This window comes from Triticum dicoccoides, chromosome 6A (assembly GCF_002162155.2).
Source record: "Triticum dicoccoides isolate Atlit2015 ecotype Zavitan chromosome 6A, WEW_v2.0, whole genome shotgun sequence".
Taxonomy (NCBI): domain Eukaryota; kingdom Viridiplantae; phylum Streptophyta; class Magnoliopsida; order Poales; family Poaceae; genus Triticum; species Triticum dicoccoides.
Genome location: NC_041390.1, coordinates 2,260,378 through 2,270,031, shown reverse-complemented (window position 1 = coordinate 2,270,031; position 9,654 = coordinate 2,260,378). Strand labels below are relative to the sequence as shown.

The window sequence follows — 9,654 nt, the reverse complement described above, 5'->3', positions numbered from 1 at the left end:
AATTCCGATGGCCTCGTCGCCGCCGCCGCCGACCACCGTCCGCCGGAACCCTCCCCGCCGCGGCAGGCCGGCCCTGACCCCAGGCCCGACCCCCGCCCAGGCGCCGACCCCGACCACGGGCACCCTCCGCTCCCGCCGCCGGAAAGCCCTGGTCATCTCCCGCCTGCTCGACGACGAACCCGCCGCGGCGGCGGCGGCAGCGGCTCCCGCGGCCGCCGCCACCCCTCTCCCGCCTCCTCCGCCGACCCCACCCGACGCCGCCATTTCCCCTCCCCACCCCCCTCCTCCCGCCGCGGCGGCCGCCACGGCGCTCACCTCCTCGACCTCGTCGTCGGCGGCGGCGGAGGAGCGCCTCAAGGTCTACCTCCGCATCCGCCCGCTCCCGGCGCCGGAGCGGGAGCGCGGCTGCAGGCCTGCCGCCGGCCGCGCCAGGGCCAAGGAGCAGCCGCCGCCGCCCAAGAAGCAGCAGCAGCCGCCGGGGGTCTGCCTCGTCGCCACCGGCCCCGGCTCCGTCGCGCTCACCGTCCCCCAGGCCAAGCTCGTCGACCACCGGCGCGGCCGCACCGCCACCGAGGTCTTCGACGGCTTCTCCGCCGTCCTCCCGCCCGACTCCTCGCAGGTATAATTAACCCCCAAATCCTCATCCCCTCCCGATTAAAACCCATTTGCATCTACACATTTTGATGTCTCGCTTAGAACAAGTTGCTGTACCCCAAGAAAAGCACCAAAACCCCGACAAATCGGCTCCATTTCGACCTGCATTTGCATTGCGCTACGATCTCAGCCGGATCCTGTTGGGAGGATCTTGTGAGCATCCCCAGCACAGCAGTGAGGAACTCGTGGTTACAGTGTTTGAACTAGACTTTTTGTTACTATAGTCAGCTGGAGATGTTTAACTCGTGTAAACTTTGCACAGCTTTTGTATGCATTTTTAGTGGTGAAGTTTTGTTTCTTGTATGATGCGACGAAAGCTCCTACATGGCACGACTATAGTTTCATTACTAAAGATTGTCGGTTCATGTAATCCTTGTTATGCTAGTTTAAGAAAAAGCAGCATCAATCTTCTTCTTTTCAGATCTGTGCTTTCACCTCACAGTTGTGCCAAGTGTAAGGAACTTATTGTCCTTGCTATTGCGATTGTTTACCTTACTGTAGAGACTATGGGCTATTTTTGCAGATAAACCACGGGAAAATAGTTAGGTGTGAATCCTAAGGGTTTTGTCCTATGGATTTCATTTAGCATTTTCCCTAAGGATTCGAGTGCACTCTATTTTGGAGAGAATTTTTCATCCGTCGGACGTCTTGTTACAATTCATTTTCTTTTCACTCCATGATGTGATGTAATTTTTTCCAAGCCACCCATGGATTTTTATTTATGTACCACCCAACTATTTTTCTTCATAACCCACACAAAGGCTGAAAGACGCATAAAATGAATTTTTCTTCTGTATAATCTTAGTACAGTCTCATAGATCTTTTCATTTCAGCCTTTAGAAGTCCAATGCACACACCCTGGCTATATCTTCGCTCCTCCAAAATCCATGCATTTATTTTTTTGTGTACCGTCTTGATGCATGACATGCCAAACTCTTGCGTTGTATGGTCTCGCAGAAATCCAAATCTTCACAATTATGGTTTTTTCGTATCTCTATTTTCTTGTTCCTGTTATTCAAGTAGACATTTGTGCAGTTTTTATATGTTGAGGCATATTAAAATTATGGAACTAATGCTTAGCAATACTGAAAACCAATTCACAATTGGTAAGTCGGTTTGAAAATTCTTGTTTCTAGTCAACCGGTCGTCGGCATGTCAACCAGTATAAAAGTACATTTGTATAAAAGTACATTGTTCACTGCATTACTATCTTAGTTTTTTTTTTTTTTTTTTGAGGTGATGCATTACTGTCTTAGTGGTACAATGCTACCGATTTCAGGACAGACCTAGGAGTATTTCTCTACCGGGCTATGATTTAGATGACGTTTACTGGACCTGAAGCTATGCATTTGCTGGCATGCTATTGATCTCTTCTTACAATTCCGTGCAGAATGATATCTTTACTCAAGTGATGAACCCGCTGGTGGACGAGTTCTTGGGAGGAAAGAGCGGCCTTCTGGTGGCGATGGGTCCGACGGGGTCCGGCAAGACGCACACCGTCTTTGGTACTGCGAGAAATCCCGGCCTAGTACCGCTCACTCTACAGAAGATCTTCACTGCGGCAGATGAATCCGAAGGTGGCAACCAATCGCCAAGGTACACCTGTTCTGGCCTTTTTGCTGCCAGCTTGGTACACTCTACTAGTGTATAATCTGCATATCTAGTACTGGGTCTGCTAGGATTGACGCCAAATGCCGCAAACATAGCAAATGTTCAGAAGATTAGTGAAGCATGCAAGTCTGTAAATTTCTGAAACTAAAGGAGTTATACAGTTTTGGATTCTCTCGCGAACAGCTTATAACTTAATTAACATGATGTGCAAATGCAAGTTCTTATCACAAATACTCTGTTAATGGGTTCCATGTCATACTTGCAGATCGTTTTACTTGTCAATGTTCGAGATACTCTGTGAAGGAAAAGGAGAACGGATTCTCGATCTTCTGTCTGATGCAGCAGAACTGGCCCTCCAGCAGTCAGCAACAATTAAAGGCCTTAAAGAGGTATCTACGATCTCATTTTGCACCTCTTTGCTGTAATCAGCCTTGGCTTCCATCCTGAAAGAGGGGGCCTTGGAATGGCACATTCCAGTTGATATGCACTGCGTTGATATGAATAGTTTTTGTAGTAGCATGCAGTAAGGTGCTCGCCTTTCTGGCAATAGCATACAATTAGATGCTCACTGTTATTTATTTTGCAGGTGGCCATTTCAAGTGCCATGGATGCTGAGAGTTTAGTTTCACGTGGCATGCTTAAGCGGAGCACAGCTGCAACTGATGCTAACAGCGAGTCAAGGCATGTTCTCTGTATAGATAGATCTGCAAACATATCTTTCATATAAATAGCACCTATCCTGAAAAATGGGCATCGTTTTCTCATTGTGTTTCCTAACTAAGTTATATACGATGATGTTAAGATTAATTTCATATTGTATTGCAGCCGGTCACAGTGCATCATCACTATACGTGCTGTTCATAAAACTGTTGACCAACAAAGTGAGCACCAGATTAGTGGATCTGTCCTGACAATTGCTGACCTTGCTGGAGCAGAGCGAAAAAAGAATACCGGAAATAAGGTCTATTCGTCTATCACCGTTAATTGTATTGTATAGCAGTGATCATAGAACCATGTCATGACACCTGTTCTTCTACTGGATAATGGTCTAAAAAACTTTTAATATTTGATTTCCAGGGTTCAAGGTTGTTGGAGAGTAACTTTATCAACAATACGTCCATGGTTTTCGGTCTATGTCTGAGGGTAAAATTAACCTTTTCATTTGCTGACCTTTATGCACAACAGATGGTGCTTGGAAAATGCATTTTTTATCAGTTAGGTGCGCCTGCCAGCTAATGATAGTTTTGCTTTTCAACTTTGGTAACTGCAGGCTTTATTAGATCATCAGAAAAATCAGAAGAAAACCTTGGAGAAACATTTTAAGAACTCAATGGTATGTCTGCTGACAATGTATTCTTTTGAAATAAACATAGTATGGATCTTGAATCTTCCCTTTTTTTGATTCTTTTGGCTGGTCTCCAAACAATGCCCATCACATGTTTCTCCAACCAACATAACATTTTTAATGGAGATCTTCCCTTTCTCTGGTTAGGGATCTAACAGTCGACAAGTATTGATCTAATATGAAATGTGCCTATCAACACAATATTTTTAGTGTGCTCATAGTCATATCTCCATCTCAACTAAGCTACTGACTCCCTATTTATTGTGTTATAACTTGTGCAGCTTGGTTTCCATGTATACACTACTAGCTTGCTATTAGACATTACTCTGTTTTTGGACACTCTGTTTTTCTACTCTTAAAACCTGTATATGCTATGAGTTTTTAGTTTAAAATGCTATTATCCATTTCATTGATGTATATTATTTTCATTTGTCCTAAATATTTTTTGTTTTGAAAGTTGACTAGGTACTTGAAAGACTACCTGGAAGGAAGGAAGAAGATGACTCTGGTAAGCCATTCCGAGATAAAATGGTCTATTTTTCTTATCAACAGCTCCTCAAATGACATATCTTACTAGTTCAAAGTTTTTTTGATCCTGACAAATGTACTACTCCCTTGGTCCCAATATAAGTGTTGCTGATTTAGTATAAAGTTATGCTAAATCAGCGACACTTATTTTGGGATGGAGAGGGTATTATTCTATTGGCCATTATGAAGGATGCCTACTGAAAAAAATTCAACTGAAGGCACATTTTTGCAAGTCATTCACAATTTCTATATGTTTATGCTGGAAGAGTGTGTCATTGGCACCCTTACTCTGAGGTCTACACAGTGAATATTGACTTGATAAGTGCACTGTTTTTAATTACCATTTCTATTGTTTCTCAGATTTTGAACGTGAAACCAGGAGAAGATGACTACGCTGATACATCATATTTGCTCAGACAAGCATCTCCTTACATGAAAATAAGGTACTTCCCTTACCTTTGACGACATACTTTTTTTTTCCTTATCCCAGCCTTTTGTTGTCTTTGGAGAAAGGGAAATACTTAACTGGAGTTGAAATGTTAGATACTTAGATTGCATCTTATCCAATTCTGGTGCATGCAGTTCAGTCCTAGTGTAATGACAATATTTCCTATTAGGATTAAGTAAAAGAACTCAAGGAGCAGAGAAGTCCTTTATTTAAACCTATCACAATAGCAGATATTTGTCTGAGCAAATATTGATGAATCTTCCTATTATCATTCATTCTATTTCCTGTTATCTTTTCAGGTACACCAGCCTTGATGAATCTTCTGATTTGGTTTCCCAAAAGAGAACCAATGTTTCCCTGGTTTGCCAAGAGAACAAGAAAAAGAGGAAGGTTAACAAGCCCGAACCTGAAGTTGTTACGGTACAAATTGATTAAATCCTCCAATAATTTGGTCCCATTTAAGTATTTAATTTCTGTCTGGCGCAGAGCCTCACTTGTATAGACATTTCAGCTCCGATAGTTAATTATTTTGAATGAAGTATCATTTTTGTTATGTTCTGCAGGCTGAAGAAAAAGAGCTGCAAAGAGTGTCTCGAAGTGAACAAATCATGAAGAACCTTTTCAATGCTTTATGGACTGTTTCAAAACAAAAGATTTCGGTAAGCAGCAAAAGATTTTGGTAATTTGTTCATGCGAGTTTCTTTTTGTATTGTGTTGATCCATGGTATTTCGTTCATAGGAGTCTGAGGTTGCTGCTAAAAGCATGCGGGAATTGCTCAAAGATAAAGACATTGAAATTCTAGAGCTGAAAAAGGAGTTGGATGACCTGAAGTCTCGTTGGTCACACGTTAAGCAAAATGATGCTGCATCAATTGCTATAAGCTCGGTTTCTCAAACTGACCTGGCCAGTGACGCTGCATTAGACAATTTCCATGTAAGTTCAGCTTCAAATTATAATATCTGACATTTGATGTTCTATTTACATATACTGCCTTATATGTGCATGATGAATGACTTAGATTTGGAGGTATATATGCTAGGTGCTTTTCTGCTATTTCAAGCAAGAATCAAATAAGCATGCTTTAATATTAGAACTCTATAAGCAAGTTACCATATCTCCAATGCTCATGTGTATTTTTTCAGCATATCACCTTCTGCCCTGCTTTATGTACTACTTGTGCCTCAATAGCAAGCAACATATCTCCCCTTCAAATCTCTATCTCAATACTGTATATGCCATGAGATCTGGTTAGCTGTACACTCTACATTCACCTGCTGCCTGAACAGCCGTTAGGAGTAGCATAGGGTGTTCGTGTTGCTTGTATAGACGTGTAGGGTGTTCTTTGTTGTATGAAATCGGCACTTTCTTGCCCAACTTTTTCATATATTTGCTTCTACTCTTTGTGAAAAGACATGCAAACGCTTGTTTTCATGTTATCTGAAGTAAGCCATACATATGAGGTTGGAACTTTCTTGCTGACATGCTTGTGTTTGTCTACAGTTGAGCACTGAGTTGGTACAAAAGATCTCAGAAGAATGTACATATTCTGATCCAGAAATGTCTTCAGCTTATTGCGATATGACAGGTTCATATGTTTTCACAGTAAACATGTCCTCACCAATATCAGCACATAGTTATTTTGGTTCTGAGTCCATTTTCTTATAACAGAGAAATCCGTCGACTGTGATACCTCTGTTGCTAATTTGATAGATGAACAAGAATTGAGCTCCAGATATTTGAAGGTTTATACTTATCCTTCAACATTCTGCATTCCGTCATGAGCAATGTGTCCACATAGTTCAACCTTTTGTGATGCGACCTAGTGTTGAAGAAATTCGCCTCATCTTCTACTGACACAATGCCATCCTACTTTTTTCAGAAAGAGGCATGCACTCCTGATGTTACTGAACCCAAGTGCGATCTGAAAAAGGAAAATACGGAGGTGGGCATGCAATTTTCTCTCACTTTCTCATGTATGCAGAGTCATTTTGCGTTGCATTTGATCGTAGTTGTTGTTACTGAACAACATCATTTTTGACTTTATGTTTCTCTTATTTCAGATAATGGGACAAGTGGGCAACAAGGAATCTGATGGTTCTGAGAGTTCTGAACAGACTTCGGCACCTGACGGTGGTGTAACACATGCACCCAGTCATTTGGATGATCCATCTGAGCTAAGCTATACAGGTCCAATTGTATATCCCCTTTGCTTGACAACTCTTAAACTAACTGGTACACAACAACTGAGACACATGTATCATTTCCGCAGAACTTCGTATTGTTCCATGTAATCTGTCCGCACAGTTTACTGATATACAAGTTAGCGAGAAAGCTCCCATGGAACAAAGTAAAGAAGAGCTAAGCAGCAATACAGAAGTGGAGAGTATTCAACATGGCGTCGACATAAAAGGTTCAAACTCATTTCTTATGCTTGTTTCTTCGTTGCTAGTGATGTACTCCCTCCGTCCCATAATATAAGAGCGTTTTTCACACTAGTGTAGTATAAAAAACGCTCTTATATTATGGGACGGAGGGCGTACTTTTTTGTTGTTGTTAAACTTTCACTTGATCTTTGTACAGAAATGAAGCAGCATGATTATCAAAGTTCATCTCAGCAACTGAACTGTGATGCTGGAGACGTTAGCTCCAATCAGCCTTTCTTAGAGTTGCAAGGCATGGTATGCAATCCTTTGATCCTTTCGTTTTTGCAACTCAAAGGGAAGTTTACCCTACACGTTTTTGGAATATTCTTAGTATGCCATGGTTGGTCATAATGGCAGGACGCATATTAGTTGGTCATAATGGCAGGGTGCATATTTTTAATATACAAGTTACCCTACACCAGTTTCTGCTACTAGGAACACCCTACTGGAAACTATGACATGTCGGTTGAACTTTTCCTTCTTCTCTTCTAGGGTGCTGCTCACCAGAATCTTGATGAACTGGTGCCTGAGCCAGAAATTTGCGAGCACACGGTAAAGGAGGCTGCTGCAGAACACGGTAGGCGCCCAGTGTCGTGCATAATAATCTTTGGTCGCTAATTTTTGGTATATTCACATTGCTTGCATTAAATGGTGAGATGAGTCGCCTAATCAACATCAGTGCATTTCTGCAGCACATGGCCGACATGTACCAGACGAAGGGCTTCCCCAGACGAAGGCTTCAATAGTAAGCTCTTTTGCTGCTTGTCTAGACTTGGCACTTATTAGATTACTTTTGCCTTGGTTATTACTACTACTACCAAATACTGTAATGTAGCGCGAAATCGTAGATGCAGCTGACAGATTCTACCAGGGTCATTTATAATAATGCTGTCATACCACACGTATTTTGTCTCTACAGTTGCATTTCCTGATTTGGTTGTCTTGCTTATGCCAAGGCTCCAACCAAGGACTGCCAGGCAGGGGGGACCGCGGATGACCAAAAGGAGAACCTTTGCCAGAAAGAAGCAAATGAGGACCTTTGCGCTTCGAAGCCTCGTGAAAACACAAAGAAGACGTCAAGGTGAGCGAGCGTACTTATGGAAGGCGGCACCTAATGGCAAGAACCAGCTTGATAAGTAATTAATATCTGTAATGTAGTTGACACAAACAACCTGTGGTTTGGTTTGGTGAAGCAGGAGGAGGCTGCTGCCGGTGGCGTCCATGATGCTCAAGGAGTTCACCGGCCCTGCCATTGATGCCGCGGATACCAAGAGGGCCACGGTACGCACGCACGCACATCGCCCCCATCTCGTCTTGTCTGTCGAAAGTGTTTGGTTTTTGATCAATTCATTCTAACCTGACTGAGTGATGCAATTGCTGTTTTTGCAGGATGGAGGAGGCGCCAAGACATTGTCAGGCGAGCAGGCGGCTGCTGGGCGATCGGACGCGCTCATCCGGCTCCTCAAAGCGAAATCTCCGCCCATGAGGCATCGCCGGGGCTAGAGAAGAGTACCCACTCAATTAAATTATATAAAATTCGTCAAATCACCTCGGTTTGGTGTAGCTACTTGTCCACGCTATGGCGCTTTTGTAGGATCTTCATCAAGTCCAGTTCACAGTTAGACTTATGGTGACACCTGGAATATTTTATCTATCTAAGAAATGCTGTCATCGTCGCGCATTCATATAGTTTGCGATTTTTCTCGGCAAAGAACTAGTACATAGCGAAAGCACATGGCTCCTGAGCTGCAGTATGAGTTTTTTAAAAAATACAACCAGACAAGTTCGAAAATATTCGTTCTTTTTATGTAGACAAACATCTTGATTTTTTTCCTATGAGCTGCAAAAAGAAAAAGGAAAAGACACAATTATTCATAGTTATGGACATTGCTATCACCTTGCAAAAAGAAAAGAAGGAACAATGATACCACCGTTTGGTATTTTAAAAAACAATATTTGACTTTATTTTGTGGGTTAAAGTGACATTCAATCTTTTTTGGAGGGGACAAAAGGTAATCTTTTTTATTGCATGTAATGCGATACGTTTATGACTTCCAAAAATAAAGTAAAATAGAAATGAAGCTTGGAAGCCGCACAAAATCTTCACTCTTATGTGGCTTGTAGTGTTGGCACACATGATAAAATGTAGAGGACTTTGAGTCATTGTCATGTTCATGTGGGCCAGCCTACTTAAGACCAATCATCATCGTTTAAAAAGGAAATGTGGGCTCCATCAGGGCTGAAGTCTTGCGGTCAACAACTGTTTATATAAATGCACATATCTTTTTTTACTATGAAATTAGACCATCTCCGATAGCTGCCCTACAATAGGGATTTTCCTATTTGCCGCTCGCTGCGGCAAGTTGCCGGAGTGACGCACAAGTGAGATCAAACTAGCGTTTGAGATGGGCCGACCCGTTTAACGTAAAGTGATTCCAGTTTTGGGAACTTTGTGGTTCCCAGCCGAATTTTCCGGTTTTACGAACATTCTAGTTCCTGAACCGGTTTTTCTTTTTCCCTTATTTTATTTTCCCCCTGTTTCCTTTTTCTTTTATCTGTTTCTGTTTATTTTTCTTTTTCTTTCTTTTTCATTTTTCATTTTTTGTTTTCCAGTTTATTTTTTTTCAAAAACTGTTTGTGCTGC

At 42.2% G+C, this 9,654-nt stretch overlaps 1 protein-coding gene across 2 annotated transcripts; it reads left to right on the top strand.

Moving 5' to 3' along the window:
* Positions 1-359: 359 nt before the first annotated feature.
* On the top strand, positions 360-8,740 carry LOC119319165 (kinesin-like protein KIN-6). Of its 2 annotated transcripts, none has more exons than XM_037593653.1 (23): positions 360-619; positions 2,045-2,250; positions 2,531-2,654; positions 2,852-2,946; positions 3,091-3,226; positions 3,343-3,408; positions 3,536-3,598; positions 4,068-4,118; positions 4,499-4,581; positions 4,886-5,006; positions 5,150-5,245; positions 5,326-5,520; positions 6,088-6,172; positions 6,256-6,329; positions 6,467-6,529; positions 6,648-6,774; positions 6,857-6,997; positions 7,168-7,265; positions 7,503-7,587; positions 7,703-7,755; positions 7,967-8,091; positions 8,204-8,291; positions 8,400-8,740. In XM_037593653.1, exons 2-23 carry the CDS (start codon positions 2,066-2,068, stop codon positions 8,511-8,513), a joined length of 2,268 nt encoding a protein of 755 aa, XP_037449550.1. In that variant the 5' UTR covers positions 360-619; positions 2,045-2,065; the 3' UTR covers positions 8,514-8,740. The 2 variants fall into 2 exon arrangements, with proteins under 2 accessions (XP_037449550.1, XP_037449549.1); XM_037593652.1 differs by having other exon boundaries at positions 491-619; positions 8,207-8,291.
* Positions 8,741-9,654: the final 914 nt, after the last annotated feature.